This window comes from Catharus ustulatus, chromosome 9 (assembly GCF_009819885.2).
Source record: "Catharus ustulatus isolate bCatUst1 chromosome 9, bCatUst1.pri.v2, whole genome shotgun sequence".
In the NCBI taxonomy this organism is placed as follows: domain Eukaryota; kingdom Metazoa; phylum Chordata; class Aves; order Passeriformes; family Turdidae; genus Catharus; species Catharus ustulatus.
In genome coordinates this window covers 12,995,211-13,018,432 of record NC_046229.1, presented here as the reverse complement: position 1 = coordinate 13,018,432, position 23,222 = coordinate 12,995,211, and the positions used below count along the sequence as shown (strand labels likewise).

At 39.9% G+C, this 23,222-nt stretch overlaps 2 protein-coding genes and 1 long non-coding RNA gene across 17 annotated transcripts in view; 2 read left to right on the top strand and 1 right to left on the bottom strand.

The window, feature by feature from the left end:
* FUBP1 (far upstream element binding protein 1) overlaps positions 1-14,151 on the top strand; it is a 38,137-nt gene extending 23,986 nt beyond the window's left edge. Inside the window, exons 21-22 of one of the 3 annotated variants that reach the window (XR_006163024.1) lie at positions 8,883-9,113; positions 14,090-14,151. Coding sequence is in view for 1 of the 3 variants with exons in the window: in XM_033067074.2 (XP_032922965.1) it covers positions 8,883-8,900 (18 nt within the window). In the remaining 2 variants the exon portion in view is untranslated. Of the gene's footprint in view, positions 1-8,882; positions 9,825-14,089 lie in introns of those variants that run through there. The other 2 variants (XR_004418652.2, XM_033067074.2) reach the window with 2 other exon arrangements.
* Positions 48-22,702, bottom strand: NEXN (nexilin F-actin binding protein). Of its 11 annotated transcripts, none has more exons than XM_033067064.2 (14): positions 22,615-22,702; positions 15,309-15,390; positions 14,019-14,210; positions 13,800-13,881; positions 13,566-13,714; positions 12,210-12,251; positions 10,927-11,121; positions 10,675-10,848; positions 8,176-8,361; positions 4,067-4,267; positions 2,540-2,761; positions 1,375-1,560; positions 472-829; positions 48-363 (listed from the first exon to the last, which is right to left on the bottom strand). In XM_033067064.2, exons 2-14 carry the CDS (start codon positions 15,333-15,335, stop codon positions 350-352), a joined length of 2,028 nt encoding a protein of 675 aa, XP_032922955.1. In that variant the 5' UTR covers positions 15,336-15,390; positions 22,615-22,702; the 3' UTR covers positions 48-349. The 11 variants fall into 11 exon arrangements, with proteins under 11 accessions (XP_032922955.1, XP_032922956.1, XP_032922954.1 ...); XM_033067065.2 differs by having other exon boundaries at positions 15,309-15,386; positions 22,615-22,633; XM_033067063.2 differs by lacking the exon at positions 22,615-22,702 and adding an exon at positions 22,099-22,152.
* On the top strand, positions 14,217-21,308 carry LOC116999928. Of its 3 annotated transcripts, XR_004418659.2 has the most exons (6): positions 14,217-14,300; positions 14,840-14,948; positions 16,126-16,369; positions 17,108-17,326; positions 19,292-19,451; positions 20,244-21,308. It is a non-coding gene; the product is annotated as an uncharacterized LOC116999928 (long non-coding RNA). The 3 variants fall into 3 exon arrangements; XR_004418660.2 differs by lacking the exon at positions 14,840-14,948 and having other exon boundaries at positions 16,132-16,369; positions 20,244-21,307; XR_004418658.2 differs by lacking the exon at positions 14,840-14,948 and having other exon boundaries at positions 20,244-21,307.
* Positions 22,703-23,222: the final 520 nt, after the last annotated feature.

Here is a 23,222-nt window from a genome sequence, read left to right as displayed (position 1 = left end):
TCAGTGCTCATGCAAGATACACCAATAGAATCACACTACTACACACGTTTCCAGATTGTGTATTCAGCTTTATTCTGTTACACTAGAGTTGGTCTTCAGATGCTGGAGCACTATGATAATTCAGCTTTTTCCTCAGTTGATCTTTCTTATACTGATTTTTTTAATCTTGGCCTTGATACTGGTTTTTGCACTGAGTAGGGAATTCTCACAATTTGAAGGGTATATTCTTATCTGATGCAGGAATGACAAATTAATGCACATCCTTGCTTTCTTTAGTTGGCCCCATCAGAGAAAGAGATGATGCAGTAAGAGAGTTGAGGGGAAGAAAGATTCCAGCTAAAGTAGAGCATTAGTAGTCATCAGCTAGAAAACAGAAAAAGGGTTAAGAGAGACAGGAAGTTAGATTTTCGTAACAGGAAAGACACAAGAAGACTATCTGAGATTTAAGCATATTAAAATGCTAGCTCTTACTTTCAATTGTGAGAATACAGGTGCTAGCAGCTGAGCCTCTGTTGTTGACTGCTTTACACATATATTCCCCTTCATCTTCTGGGAAGGTTTCTGGCAAGTAAAGGCAGTAGGTTTCTCCTCTTTCAATATATTGATAGTCCTCAGAGTCCTGCAACATCTCCCCTTCAAACCACCATGTAACTTCAGGTTTTGGTTCTCCGGTAATTTTAACTGTAAATCTTACTGGCTCGCCGTCAACAACTGATGTGTTTTTCAGTGGCTTCTTGAACCAGGGAGCTCCAGATCGAGCTTGATCCTCATCTTCACAAGTAGAACCATTAATAATGCTTCCCTCTTCTTCTTCTTCCTCTTCCCTTTTCTGTTTTAAAATAAGTTGATTTAAAACATTTAAAGTGGCAATAGCACTATGACTGTTAGTGATACATGTTTGGTTACAAGTTACTGTATTTCTGAGAAGGGGAAATTCCACATCTGTCCTCAGTACATAACAATGCATCCAATCTGGATATGCCAGAGGCAGAAAAATGCATTTTAATGAGGCTGGAATGTTGGTGAAAATACAGGCATGAGTGTCAATTCCATTTTCAGACTATTCACAGGATGTCATGACCTTTCTTCGCAGTGTCTTGTACTCTTCTGCAAGTGTTCAGGCCAGGTTGGATGGAGCTTTGAGCAGCCTGATCTAATGGGAGGTATCCCTGCCTACATTAGGGGAATCAGAACTAGATGATCTTTAAAGTCCCTTCAACCTAAACCATTCATACTTCATGGAGAGTATGTGCAAACACCAAAAGCGATTTTATATTATTGCAGCAATTCTAGCACCTGCTGGTAGTTGCCTACATAGTAATTAGAAGCTAAGTTAAATGACACGACTGGAGAATATTATTTTGCAATTTATACCTTCTGTAATGCGGCATCAATTTCTTTTTGTTCAAACTGCATACGTAGTAATTTCTGTTCCTCAATCCTCCTCTGCTCCTCTTCTTCTCTGGCTCTTGCCATTTGTTCAAAACGAGCCTTCATGTTTACTTTGTGAGTAAATGGAGCCTCAGATTTCTTGGCTGGCGTCACATCTACATCATCATCCTTGGAAAATAATAATTAAAAACAGGGCTTAACTGTTACTTATTGCTTTACATATTAATATGAGTAAAACTAGTTTTGTGTTCCCAGAGGTTTTTTCAACTGAGCAAAGCCACACAGAGAGCTGGTTCTTTTCAGAAATTTGTTTGAGTCTAAGAGTAAGTCTCATAATAGTTCATCCCAGGGATAGGACAAGATTTTTGCAAACACACTTTCAAAAATGATAGGTAAAAAAAATATTCCTAATGTTTTATTCATACAGAAGTTGAGCACTTTGTGGCAGTTTATATCCTTGGTGACTGTAGTTTATGAAAATAATTAGTGTCAGTCATTAATTAAAAGCTCACAAGTAGGACAGGCTTTGAGCTGATGCTGAAGTGACTCCTGTGGAGAAGAGCCAGAATGGGGCTCAGATCAAGCTTAGTATTGTTAAAATGTTACATTTTGTCACACTGGGCTAATAGATTTACAGCCCACTTTGTCAATGGGTTACACTGATAGCTCAATTTCTTGGGGTTTCCCCTCTGACAAACTGAAGGTTCTGATCTGAAGTATAGATAAGTAGGCACCCTCTCTATTCTATCCTGAGGAGTGAGTATACATGACAGAGACTTGATCTTCAAATGGTATTGAGTGGAGAATTAATTAAGAGTTCAGAAGGAGAAGCAGTTCAAATGATGAATGATAGTTCTCAGATACAGATGTTTTAAGCCCTCAGAGTGGCAGGTTTCAGGTTAAAATGCTGAATTGCAGGGCTCTGAGCAGAAAAGCAGAACTCTGCTTGACCAAATCACTGATAATAAAGTGGTGCTGTTAGGGATGCTTAGGTGTGATATCCTTAGGCATCCAAAGTAGAGGACAGGAAAGATGGGAAAACAATTTTGGAAACAGCAAAATTTGATGAAAGCAGTAGCATTGTCCACTCCTGGATCATTAGTGTGATGGTTAAGTAGATCATTAACATACACAGAATGCAACTTACCTCTTGAAATTTTTCAGCTTCCCTTTCTCTTATTTCTTCATCCATTGCTCTTCTCTTTGCTCGCTCTTCTTCAATCTTCTTCTGTATTTCTTCTTGAGACAGTTGTCCTATTTTTTCAAACTTGCTTTTTAGGTTCTTTGCCTGAATAGAACCACTTCTTTTTAGCTTCATCAATTCTTCATATTCTTTGCTTAACTCAAAAGTTTCAGACTCTTCTTCCAGCTGTTCAGAAATTACAGAATGTTTAAGATGGAAAATGCCCTCATTATTTTTCCCATTCTCCCCCCAGATGGTATTATTCAATACATTACAGTTCTGTTAGTTAAGAGACCTTTCTCCTGTTATTTTTTTTCTTTGCTGTCTCATGATGCATGCATTTGTATCATATCTCAACTAAATTCAGATTTTAAAGTACCTTGCTTCAATATACAGCTTGTTCAAGGGTTGCTGTCAATAAACTGCCCTTCATGGATTTGGAAAACCAGACACAGACCCGTACAAAAAACTTACTTATCCAGAGTCCAAAATTCACCTCTACCTACTTGCCCTGTGATAGGAAGTAGTCCTCTAATAAATACAGCTGTTTTATTTAAAAAAAAAAAAAAAACAAAAAAAAAACTTTATCTTTTCAAAATTCAATAAAAAGTAAATGGCGTTTCAGTATCTCATGGCTGCAAAAGAAAGGGCAGTTGTGGATCCTGTAAATACTGATCTTTTTCTCCCTCCTTTTAAGACCTCTGACTGATGGTAAAGATGTACGTTTTAGCTGGATGTCCTTGTTTCTCCCTGCTTCCCCAGGGTTAGTTGAGAATATCATAAGCTAAAGCCTTTACTACTTGCTCGAGCTTTGCAACAAAAAAAAAATAATAAATTAATGTCATTCTCTAACATTCTAAAGGGAATAATAAAGAATTGCCACCCACAGCCAAATTGAAGTGTGAAGTTCATGAATGTGATGTTTTAAACATCACATTCGTGATGTGATGAATGGGATTGCACTGGGATGTAAAGTAGATTTTGCGTTTGGTTTTTAAAATCTGACAGTCTTCAAACCCTTGATACAGCAATTAGAAAAGAGTTGAGCCAACTGTATTTTTCTCATTAGGTAGCGCAGTATTTCTCTGAGGAAAAGCAAGAATTTTGCCCTTTCCTACTTCTGTTTTCGTATTCTTTTGGGAACCAGATATTTCTGTTCTCCCAGTATACTAAATATTATCTAATCATTTTAGTAATAGTCCAGAATTTTCAGAAATTACTGTAAAACAAAATTACTAATTTGTAACTGTACTTACTTCTAAGGTGGCAAGGGATAAACACATTTTCCTGGTAGATTAGTGATAAAAATGTCATATACAATGTTTTAAAAATAAGGGTTTCTATTTTTCTTGCCTTTCACGTAATGTTGAATGTATTAATTTAAAACTTCTTTCAAAGGCATTTGTCTTTCCAGTCTTAAACTTTGAGATTTTAGTAACAAAGCGATATTTTTATTCAGAATATGCTTAACCTATAGCTTGATGTACAAACCTCTCCCATTTCTTGTCTCAACTGTTGAAATTCTTGCCTTTCCATTTCCAACTTTTGCCTGCGCTCTTCTTCTGTGCGCCTCTTTTCTTCTTCCATTTTTTGTCTCAGCAACTCCTCAAAATTAATTTCCAGTTTACCAGGTATGAGAGATTCTTGAGAAAAGGTTTTAAACATTTCTGGTGATTCATCATCCAGCACCTGCTGGAAATTCAGAGTATTAATTATATCTGTGATGAAATCACAGCATTGTTCAGACACTTCTAGTACATAAAGATAAGCAACTGCTGTGTCACATCTGCCCCAGCACAGAAAGGTGCTCTGTGCCAATGTGGGTTTTCCTTAATGGTGTGGGAGGAAATGGTTTAGGGGTTTGTATTTGACAGCACTGAAATTTTATAATGAAAATTAGGTGGGTTTTTTTTTAAGTGCCCTGTTTTCCCTCTGCAAGGGAGGATGCCCTCTAAATGCACCTTTAGGACCTGAAGCAATTCATTCTTCTTTACTTCAAAGTGTTTGTGGTTAAATGCCATTCCTCTTAATGCTGAAGTACATTTATCTGTAATCTTTTTCTGAAGCAGTCTGAATTATATTCGTGTTCTAAAGCAGTATCAGTATTCCCAGTAAGGATAACTGAACAGAATATTCAGAAGCTCTTCTTTGTGCACAAATTGTTTATGCTGTTATGTGACCAGTTTGTTGGTTTATACAGCCACCAGCAAGAGTTTCCTCCTTTCCCTATCCTTGTCTGGCTTCAGAGTAGGGTTAGGCTTGGTTGGCATTAGGAGCAGCTGGCCTATATTTTAGACTTAATTTGTAAGTTAGTAGGGCCTAGGACAGGCAGTTTTCATTACTTCCAAAGCAGGAAGTGCAAGAATTGGTATTTTACCAGACTGAATTTGGTGAAGTACTAAAATAGGAAGCTGAACACTACAAAAGCAGCCAGCAGTGACAGTGAGTTATGCAGGAATTTTAACGTAAGCTTGTGATAAAACTGACATGAATATATATTTGTGCATGTAACCATATAAACTTACTAACAGAGATTGTCTCACCAGGAGTGTTCTGTAGGTAAAGGTGAGGTGAGGTCAGGCACTGATCAGGTACTGAATGGGGGGTGATGTGTCTTTTGGCACAGTTTAATCAGCACAGGTTTTAGAAGCCTTGTGGCAAACATGAGAGCTCAATATGCCCTCGGTTACAGCATTCACAACAGCAATCAGTCAAAGGACAGAAATAATTAAAGGAGCAACATTCCCATTTGAGAAGGTGCTCTGACTGTCTTTATAAAGGGACAGAAAATAGACATTTCTGTAGGAGCCTTTGGCACTACTTCTATTTATTGCTGCTTGCTGCCATTCTAACCCACACCTTTCTGTGCTGTTGGTGTCGTCTTGGTTCACACCACCTTCTTGACCTACTTTGCCCATATCCTCTTTTTTTGCCACAGCTCTTTCAGTAGTTTTTTAGCCCAATCCCATTCAAATTCTGCTATTCACTACAGATTTTACTCAGATACTCCCTCTAAGCTTACAACTGGACTTCAGCATTACCATTTCTTCCATTCTTCATTTGGTTTCTGTAATATGAGCATATTTGTTGAAATTGTGTTCCAGAGAAGTGAAGTCAAAAACTAAAGCTGTGATCTCTTTCCTATAGGGAAAGCAATGTCCCATAGTTTTTAGAGGCTACCCATAACTAAATTAGCAAAGAAACATGAAAGTCTTTTGCTGGTGATGCATTAGTTCATAAGCCCATCACTTCAAGAAGATACTGAACCTAAGTGACCACAAGAAGCATCAATTCAGAATTTGCCCACTAGAATTCAAAAGCTGTGCATGTGAGCAAGCACTAGCAGCTGTCTCTCTTTCTGACAGTGAGCCACCTTCTCCCTGGTTAAAAACCATAAAGATTGAGCTGATTTGTGTGATGTACAAAACCCCTGTGGTTTGTTCAGTAAATATTTTAGCTATATTTTGTGAAATTAGGCCATATGTTTTTTTTCTGCAAAGTGGAAATGGTTGGTAGTGAGAAACATATGCATAACAGTCATGGTTTGTAGCATGGTCAACAAATATTCAGAGGGCAAACAGGGAATTTATTTTTTTTTTAAATTTGTGCTAAGAGAGGTTGTTTTTGCAGTCTCTAGTAGAAAAAGATTGATGGGGTGAAAGCTGCTTCAGTGTAGATGTGATCACACTGATGCTGGGGAGTATGGAAATAGAACAAGCAAATGCAAAATAGGGAGATCCAAAAGGAAGTGGCATTTGTGTTCTCCAGCCACAATACTACCATTTCTGCATGTATATACTTCCAAAACTAAATTAAAATTAATGAACATTTAAAAGTTCCTGCAATAACAGTTTAATACTCATTCTTACTGCCTTTGTAAGAGATATTTTTTAACATTTTAGGACAATGTCTTCATTGCTGCTACATTTTGTAGCCAGAATAAGGAAAACGGGGTTATATTCTGTTACAAGTAGTAGAAAATGTAGTATTTGTATTCAGGATGCTACTTAACAGAAAACTTTCAAGTATATAAATACTGAAAATGTATTTCAGTAATTTTTTTTAATTACAGACCACTTTCACTGTCTGCAGGTAGAGCAGTCACAGCTTCTGTGTTGCATCTGATGGATTAAACCGTGTGTATCAGTGAGATTTTTCTTGCCTGAACACTCGAGTTTAGGTTCTTGCTACACTGAGGCCAAAAAAGAGTTTCTTGAGAAAGCAGGAAAAACCAGAAGCAGCACATAGTTTCTCTGCTTCCTTTAGTTCTCTACTACCTTTTTGTAAAATTGTAGCGGCAGAAGTCTCCAGTAGCATTCCTTTGTTGGTTTGAGGGTATTTTTAAGTTAGATTCTGTTTTCTTTCTTTGGAGATATAGACAGACACTATTTTTCAGTACAATATCAATATAAATTCACATTGTAGCTTCTCTAGCTAGTCTTCCAGCAGAGGTCTTGTATTTGGCCCAACTTCCAGGCAGAGGGAGCCCTGCCAGCAGTATCAGTACTCATACAAAATTTTCATTTCTCTCCCAGGTATTGCTTTGAGTGATTAAGAAAATGTTATTGGGCATGCAGTTGGTGTAGGAATGTAGGAGGATATAGGATGATGCTACTAGATGCCTGGGTTATTCCACAGTTCTGGACTGGCAGGTCCTGCCCCCCCTTTTTGAACAAACACTGCTTTGTTCTAGTTTATATTTGTGTAATTCAATGCTGTATTTCCCGATATCCACCAATAAGTAACTGACTTATACCCAAAAACCTGCAGAATCTTGAAGTGGTTGCGATAAGTATGAAGACCACAGTTAAAAGCTCCGTGGCCACTTTTTTTTTTTTTTAATGTTAATAGAAGTAATAGTTGCTAGCCTCTGAAATCAGGCATCTTTCTGTGTTTTCAGGTAGTTTATGTCAGGCCTAAGCACCTGAAAATTTGTCTCCTGTATAATCCTAACTCAAATTTTACAAGTCCTTGCATATGACAGAAATCTGTATTTGTTGAGACAAGGTAGTATTACAAAGTGTTCTAACAGTAAACACCACAAGTTAGTTTTTGTTTTTCCCTGAACAAGCATTAAAAACATCAAGTTCAACTTTTTAATTGTTCCTTCCTAAAGAGCCACAGATGACTGGAAGATTCATACTTGCAGTGAGCATTTTTGTACTGTGCTATTAATCGTGCTTTAGGAGTAAGAGATGATTGGTGGACACGGTGTAAAGGTAGCGGAATAAACTTGGAACTGTAAAAGAAATTGCTCTTCCCAAAAAACCTCAATACAACAAACGTTCCTTATGGAAGCAGTTTGCTTCCCAAGTATGTTGCACCTAGCCCTGTAATACCCACTAGGATATAATACCGGGTTTTGACTAAATTATCTGAAATCCTCTCTAGGCTGGCTGTGAGGAGGGATTTTTCTCTGATGATTTTTGGTAAATGAACTTGACTAGTTTACCCCATTACTTTTTAATAAATAGTGAGGTGAACTGGTTCATGAAGGAGTTGAAACATGTATTCCTAACTATTTAAAAGTTTTTCCCAGAGTTTCTTTCCAGATTGACATTTAGGTAAAAATTAAATTGTGTTAAACCAAAATACCATACCATGTTCTTCCTTGCTTCAGCAAATGCTCTTTTCTCCTCTTCTATGCGTCGTCGTGCATCCTCTTCTGCTTTCCTCTTTTCCTCTTCTCTCCTCTGTCTTTCTATTTCCTCAAAACTGAGTCTGAGTTTACCAGGACGGAGTTCTTTAACAGCATTTTCAGGTTCTTCATCGCCACCTTCATTTATCTTAAGATAACAGAGGAGAACGTAAATAGCAATTACCCGAACAAAAAAAATATTCTTTATAGTAAATAAAAACTCTGTTCCTTTCTGGTCTTTTATAAATGCTGTTTTCTCCTTGGGGGAAAAAATGCATTAAGAGTCAGGTTCCTATGAGAAACATTTTAATCTTTGTTTTAGCCAGGAGAGCAAGAAAAGAAATTGCCAGTATCCTACACATAGCTGTTAAAATTTTTAAAAATCTATTGAATGTGTAATTCAAAGAACACTGTGTTATCAGGAAGAGGCTGGACAGTTAAGTACATACTTTATGGTCTCATTGTTGGATCATTTACTGTAAATCACTCTCTAGTCTCTTTATTTACATTGTTTTCATAGATGTTTATACCATCAAGTCTCTTTGTTTGTATAGAAATCACTTTCATCAGTGCTCCAGTTAAAGAAATGCTGTAGTCTTATAGCAAAACTGAATCAGTTAGCATTTTGCTGTTGTTCCAGACTTAGATTATTGTTTCTTTTCTTTTTAGACATTTAATCATCACTGAAGAAAAGGAATTGAGATACTCTGATCTCTTCGCTATAGCTTCTCTCCAGTGAACACTTACCTGCTAAGAGAAGCCTGTGGTTTGCAAACTGCAATCAAGAGCCCCTTTGAGAGGACATCCCAGAGTACTTCATCTGTTAATGGAGGAAGTGGACTGGGAGCTGTCAGAGTACTGATAATCCAGATCTCTATACTGTGAACAGCCCTGGGACTGGTATGTGGGGTAGCCCATTAAGGGAATTAAAGAAATCTTTTGTCTGAAATTTGTAAGGGAAAAAATAAACGAATTGAAGGAAATTAACTGCTGAACTCTTACAAAAAATGTTTACTTCAAATTTTGACAACCGCCAGCAGGTACAGCTTCCTGTTAGAAAATTTCTGTAGATGTGGGGAATTTATAAATTATTTCCTATTACTTGATAAATAAATGCATAAGCATAAGGAAGAGAAATGTGAACTAGTCTTCAGTTAGAACATTTAAGTAACTTCATGAAGTTCACTCTCCTTCAGTTTGTTCACTCTTCTCCTTCACTAGAATCCCTTGCCCAACCCCAAACAAAAGAGAAAAAAGTTCATTGTTGACATAATGGCAAGGTTATTGGTGTGAAACAGCAGTGATTTACTGGAGGTGGAGATGAAGAAGTGAACTACAATTTGGTATCTGCCTAAACCTAGAATTCTCTCAATATGGACCAGTTGAGAATTTGTGTGTTTCAGCTTTCTAGAACTTCTGTGTTGTTGGTTTTAAGTTTGTTTCTGTAGAATATAAATGTCTTGAATGTTTTTGAATTATAATTGAAATAGTGAGCTAGAGCTGTTTTTCTAAGACTGTTCATGCATAATTATACTCTGTTAAACCTAGCAAATTCCTATAAATAATATTTTTCAAGTTTTTATGCAATATTAAAATCTCATTTCTTGTTAATCTTGTTTGTATGTGAATTTTGTATGTAAATTAATAAAGTCATGGTGATCGTGACTGCACAGGGGAAAAGTATTCAAATACAGAACTTTAAAAATACTATTGGAAATGGAGTGTGGAAGAATCAGGAAATACAGAACTAAACTATCTGGTTATCTTAGGTTAATACTAAGTATATTATTCCTTCAGTATGATCAAAGAACAAACTGTAGTGAAGTCTGTTGATAGCTGATCTAATGTAACTCTGACTTACGATAAAGTACACAGATGGAGGCAGTTTTCCAAGTAATATAAAACAGTGAGCTGCATTTCTGACAATTTAGGGGACTTCATCTACTAATTTATAATATGTTGTTGTTTATGTCAGTACATACAGAAAAACTGATCTTTTTTTTTGCCTTTCTTCATAAGAGATTTGTAGTCGATGTACATATTTCTATCACATTTACAAATAAATATGGGGATAAGAAATAGCATTCTGTTCCTACAGAATGTTTGCATCAAAACCTTGCTACTGAACCATCTGCATCACTACTTCAGAAGAAAACAGCCTCTCATCTTGAAGGCTTACAGCTTAAGGAACTACAAAGTGTAGACAGAGAATCTACAAAGTTGCTGGCAAAATTAAAACACCAGCTGTATTTCTTGGGTTTACTAAAAGAATGTCTAAAGCATTATGCCGGTATGGTTACTGAGTTAGAGCAAAGGCCAAAATGTCTTTCGAAAACTTACTTCCAGAGTCTTAACAGCTAAAATAAAGTTAAGGAATAAGAAAAAAGAAGAATCACATACAGGAAAGAATGTAAAAGCAATGTGCAAATTCTGTGCTAACATCAAGAAAACGTGTACTTACCATTTGCTGCCTGGCTTCTTCAAAGGCACGTTTTTCCTCTTCCAAACGTTGTCTTGCTTCTTCCTCTGATTTCCGCCTTTGATTCTCCTGTCTTTGTCTTTCCAGTTCTTCAAATGTGACTTTCAGCTTACCAGGAGACAGAGACTCTTGAGTTTCACTGTTTTCATTTTCACCCTGTGTAAGAAAAATGAAACAGTTGTATCTTAAGCCAATAAATATCTATTATATAGTATTTTTGGATAACTGGTTTACCTTGACAAATGAAAGGCACTTGGGTTCCTTAAGGAATTGGGTTTGTTCCTCATATTTTAGCTTCATTTCTTCATCCTGTGTCTTTCTTTGTACTGCTATCTCCTTTCCTGTGTTCTCAGAAGTTATTTTCATCTTCCCAGGTGTCCTGGTGCTTTTTACAGGCACTACTGTAACTAGCAGTGAATCATCCCCTTCCTGTCCAAAAAGATATTTATTATATTTTCATGAAACTTGACTTCTAGATAGACTCATTTCTAAATGAACCTGCTGTTTTAACTTGTATGCCCCAAAGCTTCCAAAAGATGTATTCAATATTACCGCAATAATAAATCCACCTGCCTGTGGCAGTCACTAGTTTTCTTCTAATATATGAAGAGTATCAAGAACTGAATTATATTTTAAACATAAGGGCTGGCAAACCCCGTTATTTCTTTATAGGGTTTCATTAACTGTTAGCCATAAAAACAAGGTTTGGGAAAGAACAGGTGTAATTTTGAATACAAAGCAATTGAAACCACACTCTACTTCCAGTTTTACATTTACCATGTAAATGATAATAAACTGTTGCTGGAATAAGCCAATAGCTCAACACAGAAATATGTCATTTGTAATTTGTCAGGTACAGTAATAGTTTTTTTGAAGGATGTTGCTGCTCCAGCTCTATTTTTACAATTTATTTGCCCAAATATAATTTACCCATATTTTCCTTCATCAAATAAGTGGGTTTAGTTTTTTATTTCCAAAACTGTAGTAGAAGTGTGATTTTCATGTGTTAGTAAAAGACAATAGGGTCTTTGGACCCAGCTTTTTGAAATGAAACGTTTATTTGCAAGACTTAAAATCAAAGCCCATATGGTATGTTAGTAAAAAAATAAAAAAGTTAACTGAGATGTTCAAACATCTGTATATTGTCAGAATCCCCCTTTAATTTCAAGTTTAAGGCAAAGAGCTTTTAAGATAATTCTTTTCAAAGCCAGAGGACTTAAAAGAATCATTCCCAATATATATCAAATAATTCTGGTGGCTTTGAATATTTACATTTTAGACGTTTTTAACTAACCACAAAGTTAGTTAAAACACAGTCAAGGCTCTGTTTCAGACTTCAATATATTGATTTCAAGTACAGAGATAGTTCCATATACATTAAAAATTTGTTAGCTCCTTGGTTGAACTTTAATTAGGTATTTGTGTGCTGTTTTCTAAGTTTTCCCAACCCAAATTACAATAATAAAACAAAGTGAATAAAAATGTAGGTGAACATTTCTTTAAAAAAATCTGATTACCTCAGCTGCTGATTCAGTTCCCGTATTGTTAAAGTCATCAATCTATTAAATAAGAATTTCATATGATTACATTAATTTGGCTCTTTGCCTTAGAGTTCCAAACACAGAACTGGAAATGCGTTTAGTATCAGTGATATGTATGTAGCACATAAATTCACAGATCTGGTAATGACCGAAGCTCTGCTGGAATACTTCAGATAGGTCAGCTTGTCAAGGAAGAGCCAACAGGACATAAAGCATACCACACAAATTCTGCTAAAGCATTGTCAACACAGTGCCGAGCCAGGAACAGAAATTGAAATGTCCATTCTTCATTTAAACATTCCAGAATTGGGTAAAAAAAAAATTAAAAACATCTAAAGCAAAGGCATTGATTATTTCTGATTCAAGTGACATTGTCATCTGCTCAACTCCTGGAAAAAGCCTAATTCTGTGCTTGCTTCCTATGGTGTGCCTATGTTATGGTCTAAAATTACCATACTTTTTAAAATTCTGCATGTATGTACTTCTGCCTTGCAGGGTAAATTAAATACATGTTAGATACAATGCCAATTAAAAGTACAGTTTTAACAATGTTAGAAGTTCTAGTAGAAAAGACTATCCAAAAACTGACTTCTACAGCACTGCTTTTCATTTCTTACAACAAATTCAAACCCAAATTACATACTATTATCATTTGGTTAAATAGAAATTTGCATATGTTTTTAGTCTCTCATTTAAATGTTTACTCTTCACTGCAGTATTTGCAGCACTGAAGAAAACTTGCAGAAGGAATTAAGTTTGATACCCCTTCATAAAATCTACAAAAAACAGAATTTGCTTTATTGGCATCAACAACAGTTGGAGTCTGTTCATATATTTATATATATATATGCAATGATAATCCACAAAATGGGAAAGGAATAGAACAAGACCTGGATCTTCATGATTTATTATTTCTACTGCATTAGTGTTGTCTCATTTTTGCCTGCCACTGCTACTTTCTTACTACTTCTTGCTTGCCTTAGTTTGTGTATCACTGAACTCTACTCACTAACTTACAAGCAAAGGTTGTCTAAAGTAAGAGCTGATAAAATACAAGAAACATTTTCAAATTAGTTTAGTAAACTCATATGCATATGACACCAAAATTTGTGCCTGGTTCCTACCAGATTTCTATCTCCCTGGTTTCATCTGCAACTCTAGAGCTTAAAAGAAAACTGTTACTGAAAAGAAATGAAGACTCCCTGAACATTATATCTCCCTTCCACCCCACTGAGCATCTCCCATGTAAATCTCTACTATCAGAAATCTTAGCATCAAATCCTTCTGACACTACAAAACTACACCCTGACTGTTGTGATCAGATGAACGTACCTCCTGGGCCTTTTTTGCCAATTCTCTTTGAATTTTTCTTTTCTCAATCATATCTTGTTCAAGTCTGCGCTTTCTTTCTTCTTCCATTCTTTTTCTTTCTTCTTCTTGCCTTTGCTTTTCCATTTCTGCAAATTTGCCTTTAACAGTTCCTGTGGACAATAAATGCACAGCTCAGCATTCCTTGTAACACTGACCCAGTGAATTCTGTAGCCTTTAAAGTTGGGCCTCCCTTACCTATAAGCTTTGGAACATAACCCTTTTCTATTTTAGATAGTTTGGTGTCATCGTCTTCATCAGATCCAAGCAGTTCTTTCATCTGGTTGATGAAACACAGAAAGTAAACTGTCTTTATAACTTAAATGAAAACCCAGTATTATTGTCTTCAAAAATATTAATTGATTTTCAGATATATTAAATATTAATATAACACAAAGTATTAGCAAAGAAAATAACCTCCTGCTTTCTCCTGTTCCATTCTCTCTCTCTAACATATTGTTCTTTTCTTCTTTGCTTTTCATCTCTAGATCTCCTTTGATTTCTTTCTTCCCTTGCTTTCTGCATAGCTTCAAATTTATCCTTTACATCACCCTTGTGAAGCTTGGGCACATAGGACTTTTGGACGGGTTTAGATGAAGAAAGCAGAATCTTGGTGAAGATATAGAAGAAATGAAGATAAGAAAAAGAAAGTTGAAACAGATGGACAGAAATATTCTGATAGATTGGATTAGAAAGAATGTAAGAACATAAAACAGAAGTGCAATTAAGATTATTAACTTTGTGCCATGAGCCATCATCAGCTAAGCATCATTGTATTTGTTCATAAACAGTCATAAATACTAAAATATCCAAAACAACATTCAGCATTATAGTAAACAATTGAATTAGATACAGATTTATATTGTTGCTTTCAATCTTAAACTGTCATCAAAGAGACATTCTTCCCCTATCATTTAAAAGAGATATAAAGACATAGATGCATAATACAATAGGTATGGGACTTTTTATGCAACGTTTCAACAGCCATCTATAGTTTTTAAATACACAGTAGTATTTCTTAATTTAAAACTTCCAATACATTATATGCTTACTTTTTTAAAATCTAGAGAAAACCAGGAGCCCAGTGATTTTATGTTATGAAGTGCAAAGATCCCTGGACTACCAGGGCTCTGATGCTGATACAGCAAACGGACACTTTGCCAGTGATTGCTCTGTGAGTGCCCAAACACCAAAGGTTCCAACTTTCAGAATTACTGTGAAGTTTTTTCTTTTTACAGTGATGACAACAGGAATGTTCTCAATAAAGTAATACAAGAAAACTGCCTAAAAACATGCCATGTTTCATATTTTTCCACCTACACCAGAAGTTTTTGTTCCTGCTACTCAGTAAGTCTGTAGAAGAAATACTTGAAGTAGCCTAGTAGATTTGCATTTTAGAATCAGATGTAAATGTTGCCCAGCATTTTGCCACCAACATTTAAACCTTCTTCATATTTCGTTGCATATATTTTACCCTCCTCCTTCATGTTTTTTTAATAAGAACATAAGTCACAGATTTCATCAAATCTTAAGCTACTTAACAAGTCCCCTTTCATTGTCTAAAAATAATGGCAATACCAGCAGACTTCCAGTATAATTGTCCTTTACTATTATTTTTTACTATTAATTACAATTATTTGTAATTATTACTTTTGCAAGCATCATAAATTATTACATTGCCTTGATTACTTTAAAATTGGTACATACCTCAGTTTTCTGTGCAATGTCATTCATGGTTACTGTATTGTGCTCTGCACCTGGTATGTTTAAGGTGGCTTTCAGTTTCTACCTGAAAGAAACAGTTGTAGTTACATTCCTTTCTTTTCCTTTTAAATGATGCTTTAACCATCTTCCTGTAAATAAGTTTGCATAGGCTGAAATTGATGTATCACAATTTCACTCGGTCCTCTGGGGCCTTGAAGACATGAATAGGTTCTAAGTATGCCACAGTAATTAAAAGAACAAGCTTATGATTCACTATTCATGCTCATAACTCCTCTATATAGCCCTAAATACTGGGTTCTAATTTCCATTTAAAAGAACAAACAGCTTGGAGCCAAGCTCTGTTGCCAAACCGCGGCTGCCGGCGCTGGTGGCAGCGCAGGGATGGCCCCGCAGCTCGGGCTGGGAGCGGGGCTGGGCTGCCGGGCTGTGCCGGAGCTCGGGCCAGCAGCCCCGGCCCCCCCGAGCCGCTGCTTTGCCTGTGAGCCATGCGGGGGGACACCAGGGCTGGGGGAGCCCTTGCATGGCACAGGTGCGGCTGCGTCTCCACCCTTCACCCGACACACGAGTGCAAAGCAACGCTGACCCTTCTGCTAGGGCTGGCTCCGGGGAAAAGTAGTGCCAAGAGCTGTGAAATGGGAGAGGAAAGCCACAAACACATGAAGCAGTTATACAGTTTAGTTGTGTTCTAGAAATTGCATAGCATTTTTTAGAAGAAAATCGTTCGAAATTTTAAAGTACACTGTATTTGTTAGAAAACTAACAAAAAAGCACTTTCTCTTCCTTTTTCTTTTCTTTTAAGCTTCAGGTCTATCAGAGCTTGTGGGAGGAACAAAATCATGATGTGACTCCAGTGCTATTGCTGTCTGTATTGTATTGATCCTCTGAGTCCCAGGAAGGTCTAAAAACTCAGTGTGCCAAACATGGTGGAAAAAAGGGGCTTAAAGATTTTAAGCAAAAATACTGGAAAAGCAGCTTACCACTGGAAGGGACTATTTACTTGTGGTTTAGAGGAGCTGAAGTCGGGGATTTTCATTATATGAAAAGTAAGCTCTTATTTTTCAAATTCTCTAATTGTTAATTGCAAACAGATTATAAACAGAAGTATTCATGTAGTTGTAAAATAATTAAGAGTTGTTTTCATGTAAACTCTTCAAAAATACACCAACATCACCAGTGCTCACCAGCTACACAGATGGAATGGGATTCTTAGAGATCTTGGAATGTTTTTCCCAATGAAAACATATGAAACAAGAGCATTTAGCTACCAATGCTTGCCCTGATTTACAAATTCTAAACTCTTCAAATTTGGCTTCAATAGTGATGTTCTGGGGAGCACTTTGGTGTTCCCTTTCAACAAGTTGTATGAAAAGTCACACCACCCCCACCCCACTCCTTCATTTGTAGACTGACAGGAGGGATCCAAGGCATTTCAGTTTCTCACCTGTGAACACATGAACATATAATCACTATGTGGCAGTTCCTACTGAGATTGTTTCAGGACAGCAATAGCATGTTAGAATTGTGTGCAGTCCAGAAAGGCAGATAATTGCATCAGCATTCTGTAGCCTCAGGGTCCCTATAGGCTTTGCCATCCATGTGTACACTGTGCAGCATTTGCACGTCTCTGTAAGCTTTAGCTGACTTCTATCATGTAAGTAAATTCTCCACTGTGATCACTATAACCTTAAAACTACTTCAAATCTTTTAACTTCCTTATTTCTATAAGCAGGTCTTAGAGAATGTTCTCTGTTCTCTTCTTTTGCTACTCTGCTCTGTTAAAGGCTCCTTCCCCACTTGGGGCTGTACTTAACATAGAGCAGATGACTCAAAGGTTTACTGCAGGAGCCTTCAGAAAACAAAGGAATGTCATGAACTGGGGCAATCCTTGCACTGAAGTAACCTGGGACACAGAGACCTTTTACACTTGACATGGGGCTGGAGCAGAGAACGCTCAAAGATAATCTGTCACAAGAAATTCCACTTCACCTCAACACCTCAAGGTAAGGTTACCACTCATCTTGACCACAGCAATGTACACTGTGGATAGGGCTTCATCTAAAAGTCATTTGAAAACTGACTATTCCAAAGTCTGGTTTATTATGTGCAATTAATTGTAAGAAGAAAATGATGCTCATGAGTCAAGACTTTGTCTTGAGCCTTTTTGATAACTCCAATTACCTGAACCTCTTGACAGTGGGATAACAAATCTGAAATTTTCCATAGAAGTGTGAAGGTTGGAAGAAATTTTCTTTGCAAATTCCTGCTGTCTGAACTTCCAAAATAGTGCCAGTCCAACAGGCTGTGGGCCTTCAAGATGGCAGATATGTTTCTGCCATTTGGAATACTGCCATATCTGCTATTACTTTAGGCTACTTTCCAGTTCATTGGCATCACTAACTCTAATATGTTTGAAGGTTAGCCAGCTGGCTTTAAGGCATTTTGCCTCTGCAAGTCATCCTACCTCCACCTCTGATGCTAAAAGAGATTGATATAAAGCACCAGTACATTGCTAAACATGATACCACCATGTTTGCACTTCCGTCCCTCCCCATGGCCATTAAACCTCGAGCAGGATCAGCAGCTGGACCCTGCCTCAGGCACCCCTCAGGGCAAATGGGAAATTTCCAATAAAGACAATCAAAATAGTTAAGAAAAAAAGGTAGCACTCGTTGAGTTTTGGGTTGGGTCTGTGAGGCAATGACCACAGCTTCAGGAACAACCCCTGCAGACTGAAACTCCCTCACCATTAGGAGAGGCTCACACTCAATGGATTGGTGCTGAGAACACCCAAGTGGCTACATCAGGAAGTCCAGACACCTACAAATAATGAAAGAACAGTGCCTTCTTCATCTGCCAATAGCTTTGCAGAAGTATGTAGTAATAGATTTTCCAACCCAAGAAACCTTGACCTACTAATTCCCTTTTGAGATGAACTAGTTATATTAAATTGTGCATTTATATGTACGTATTCTTGTTCGTGTTTTCCCAGAGTTCATCTAATAAAAGCAATTCTTATTTTTTGAGGCAATACTAGCCTGCCTGTTTAGGTGCTTACTTCAGAAACTATTTGTAGTATTACAAAGCTGTCAAATCTTAATATCCAGTCTTGTCTTTTCTTTTATTTCCCAAAATCAACCTCAGCAGAACCTGTAGGTGCTTCTCATTGAAGCTTCCCACTCGAAAACAATCCCAGATGATAATTTTGAACATATCCATGATCAAAAAACAAGTTCAGCTTGTTACCCTTTGCTGACCCAGTCTCATCACTCCAGCATTCACCTGAAAGTAGTGTAGTTTTTTTTCTCTCCACATTTTATCTTTCCTACAATTAAATGACATATCTTTGGTAAAGTTAGTCTGGTGTTATGAGTTTTATACTTCAAGTACCAGACTTCAGGGTCCCTTTGAAAGGTCCACTCCTCAAGAAAAACTTAACCTGCATCCAGTGACTGATGGTCCTACCTCTGAAATTGGAAGAAAATGTCATTTAACTTGACTGGCTGTAATGCAGAGAGGGATCTCTAAGTTCAAGTGAAAATTTAATACAAAACTAATAATGCATAGGAAACCAGGCAACAGATTAGTAATGTTCTGTAAAAAAATTAATTACTGCTTTCAAACATCTTCCTCATTTACTGTAAATGGACAAGCAAACACCTCACGTATGCCGTGATCTGTTATGATCATAGCACTTTTTCAACTTTTCATCAGCCTCTCTAAAATCTTACTTTGGGCAAAAAAAAAAAAAAGTCAAAAAAGAAAACTATTAAGGGGACACAGAAAGTTTGATGGCTCACAAGTCCCAAAATCCATCTCCTTAAATTTAATTAATTCCCATTTCTGAAAGCAGGTCAGAGTCCTCAATTGATCAAAAAAAGTTGTGCTGCTTTAACCAGATTAAAAAATTAAAAACCTTTCCATAAATAACAAAATTTACTTTCTTTTAAAAAGTTTTTGCTTTTCAGGGGCATGATAAACATCCTCCTCCAATGAGACACACAAAATACCAGCATTTCTCTGAAGTGAACACCACTCTTTACAATAGAAGCATGAAGTCAGGACTTTAAAAAAAGGTCCAGTTCCTCTGTGATTTCTCCTTTCGGGAGGCCCCCTGCTCTCCTACTGGTGAGTTATAAATAAGCCCTTCATGGCACGGACTAAGTTACGTTCACCATCTGTCTCCTCTTTGTGATCTACTTGCAAGGAAGACTCCATTATATAAGAAAACCAAACTGTGAGAGCTGGAAACTCACTGCTTGCAGCCAAAGCACCAAGCAGAGGCAAACAGTTCGCAGCACTGTGTTCAAACACAGCGTTGAAATATTTAACAAAATGTTACACAGAATTGGACAGAGGAGGGGAAATGGTCATCATTTATGTCCTCCCTGTAACTGGTCTGGAATGACACTACCAGTTGTTGTACCAAATTACAGATACTGAAGTAGATACTAAAATTATCGTGCATAGGGGAAGATCCTGAGCTGGCATCAACCATCAGCTCCACTGAAGCCAGTGAGTTATGACAATTAATACCAGCTGTCTAAACTTCACATTTTGTATAAACACAAAATGCAAAACTACTTCCACTCACTTGTACTTCTATCATTAAGTCTTCAAAATTAAAGACCAGAATGCTTACCAACAAGTGGCACAGGTAATTTTTCATACACAATCTTCTCCTCAGTCTTTGAATTTATCACACTTCAACATTTGTTGAGAGTCTTATTTTGTTGTAAAATACTCCTTGCAGATATGGTGTTATTTATAAAAACATATGTATTGTAAAGGATGCCTGTGTTTTATACACATAAACACTCCTAATGCAACAGTGCCATTCAGCCCAGCTGTTACAAAAACGTAATCACTCTTCTCTGTACAAAAGGTCTGCTGATTCCTTACTCTCTTCTACTATTACAGGGTATACTGACTCCAGAGCAAACATAGTGGGGGCTCAGAGGCTGCTCTGGTAATGGGGATGTCCTGCTGGGATCCTCTGGCCCATAATTTCATGTTCCATGGGGTCTGCTGATCCTGATGGAAGTGGCAGCAAATTGTGAACTGAGGTCCCCAAGAGAAAAACCAGGATACTTTGCCCCACGCCACAGCTCCTCCATTCCCACTGTGTCACAGCAGCTGAAGATGTGCTGTGTTGACATCACTGACAGGACTTCAGAGATGAAGGTAATGCAAATACTGGCCATGAGGTGCTATTGCAATTTCTATCTTCCCCACTGACAGGACATCCTTTCTGCCTCTTCTCAGAAATGCTCTTGGCCAGCTCAGACTGAAGCAGGGGTGGTGACCCACAGTGGTCACGGCCTGAGCTCTGCCTCTGCCACAAAGAAGAGGTGTCCAGGGCTTCCTAGAGACACTCTGCTGCTGCTTTACCCTGAGCAGCCCTTCCCGGCTGGGGGTGCCTGCAAAAGCTGGGTCATGTGTACCCCCTTGACCTGAGCAGCTACAGCTGCCTTCGGTGCACAGCAAGGACCACTTGCATTGCCTCCTGCCCTGCTCTCCCAGTGCCACGAGCTTTCCCCACTGCCTCCCTGCAGCCAGCTTGACCACGGCACTGATCCTCCTAAAAGGACTTTCAAAGCTGGATAACCACATTAATGCTTGTCTGACTTCTTTCACTTAGAAAATTACTCATCTAATACATTCCAAATGCAGTCACAGAAAGTATTCCTTAGTGATGTCTTAAACCATATACCCAGTTCTTGTATTTTGCCAGAGTGCTTTCTACGCATACCAGTCACATTCTCCTACTTCTGCATGCTCCTTAACTGATACACTTGGCCCTGCTGTGAGACCAATTACAATTTATCATTTCATTGGACAATTTTCTAGGAGATCTAATGTCTCTTAAGACCTGAGATCTAAGGTTAAGAGTACTATATTTTCTACCATACAGCTATTTGTTGATTAATTTTGAAATTCTAGCATGCTTCATTAAACATGCTTTTTTCGATATTTGTTGGCTTAAAAGAAGCCCTTATTTACCTAAAACAAACGTGACAATAACATATTTGCAAGCTGTCACAGAAGCCGAGTATCTTTTTCCACGCCACTGTTTCACAGCCATCACTTCAGAGTGAAGCAGAACCGACGGACGCATTCAGTGTGCCCTCGCTGCTGAAAACCGCACCGACCAAACCGAACTCCTCCGCGTGTAGAGACACGCGGTTTCTGAAAATCGGGGATTTACGGGATTTTCACCAAACTTTTACAAACCGCACATCACTCACCGCGGGTCTCACGGCAGGGCGGGCGGCCCTCCCGGGCTCCGCGTCCCCCGGGCCGCCTCAGCGGGGCCGGGCGGGCCGAGCCCCGCGCACGGCAGCGCCTTCGGTTAAACCGCTGCGGGCCCGCGACCGGAGGGGCCCGCGACCGAAGGGACCCCGAGACCGGAGGGACCCCGAGACCGGAGGGGCCCCCAAGACCAGAGGGACCCCGAGACCAGAGGGGACCCCGAGACTGGAGGGGCCCCGCTCCCGCACGGCTGCGGCTGCACCGCCCCCAGCCCGGGCCCCCCCGCCGCGGCCGCGGTGCGAAGGCGCGGCTGCCCCGCAGCCCTGCGGGCTGTGCTCGGCCCGGGCCCGGCGAAGCGGCTCTGGGCGGCGAGAGGAGACGGCGGGTCCGGCCGGGCAGGCAGCCCCGGCCCTGCCGCACGCCGGGGCAGCGGGGCCGGCTGCGGGGAGCGGAGCGGAACGGAGCGGAGCGGGGCGGGGGGGCCGAGCCGCGCTGTGCCCCGCGGCGGCGGAGCCGCTCTTACCTGTGCGCTGCCCGCGCTGCGGCTCGGGGCGCTCCGGCGGCGGGCGGGCTGCGCTGCCGAGCGCCCCTTGGCTGCGGCCGCCGCTCCGCCGCTGCAACTTTCCATAAAAGTCGCGACGCGCGCCCGGCGCCCGCATTCCAGGCGAGCCCCGCGCCGCGGCAGCTGGCCCGGCCCGGCCCGGCTCGAACCCGGCCCTGCGGCTCGGCGCGCCGCGCCCGGCCCCTCGTTGGGCGCGCGGGGGGCGCAGCCAGCCGGCCCCCCCTCCCGCGGGCAGCCGCCCGGCCAACAGGCTAATTTTGGGCTGGAAGCAGCACCGAGCTATAAATAACCGGGGCGGCGAGGCCGCCGCTCTGCTGCGCGTCCCTGGCCCCGCCGCAGGGCAGCGGGCGGGGGGCGGTGGGACACACCGTGACACACCGGGACACACCGGGACACACCGGGACCCACTGCCCGCAGCCGCCGCCGCCGCCTGCCCGCGCTGCTCCCGGCCCCGTACCGCGGGCCAGCCGCACTCACCGCAGCCCCGGCCCCGCAGGCAGGGAGCGCTCCGCTGCGCGGCTCTGCCGGCCCCCGCGGTTTTATACCTACGGCGCTCCGGAGCCGGGCCGGTTAATGGCACATGGAGAGCGATCAACTAATAATAGTAATGTGACAGTTCGCTGATGGAGCGGGGAGGAATCTCCCCAGTGCCAGACTGCGAGAGGCAGAGCGCGGTGGCTCAAAGCAGCGCCTGTCGCTGGGAACTTTAAAAAGCAGAAGCAGAAACGTGATTTTATTACATCTGATTACATTCCTTTTCCTGCTTAAAGATGACTTTTCCTGCATGTTCAGTTGCAAGGTTTCCAGTGCAGAGCTATCTTCTTCCTATCTCTCTTGTATTGTGTCTGCCGGACTGAGCCTAACTTTCAGCTGGGTTATCACCGCTAGGACAAAACCCACACGACCTTAGGCTGTGCAGATCTGAACGAAGGCCATCAAAGCTCAAACACAAAAGGCGTTTGCCTTGTGAAGGAAGGACAGAGCAGGCACTTTCCCCCAGTGCCAGCCTCGGGGCAGCCGTACTGAAGCACAGGAGCGGCCTCGGGGCTGCCAGGGACCCACCCGCTTTCAGAGATGAACACATG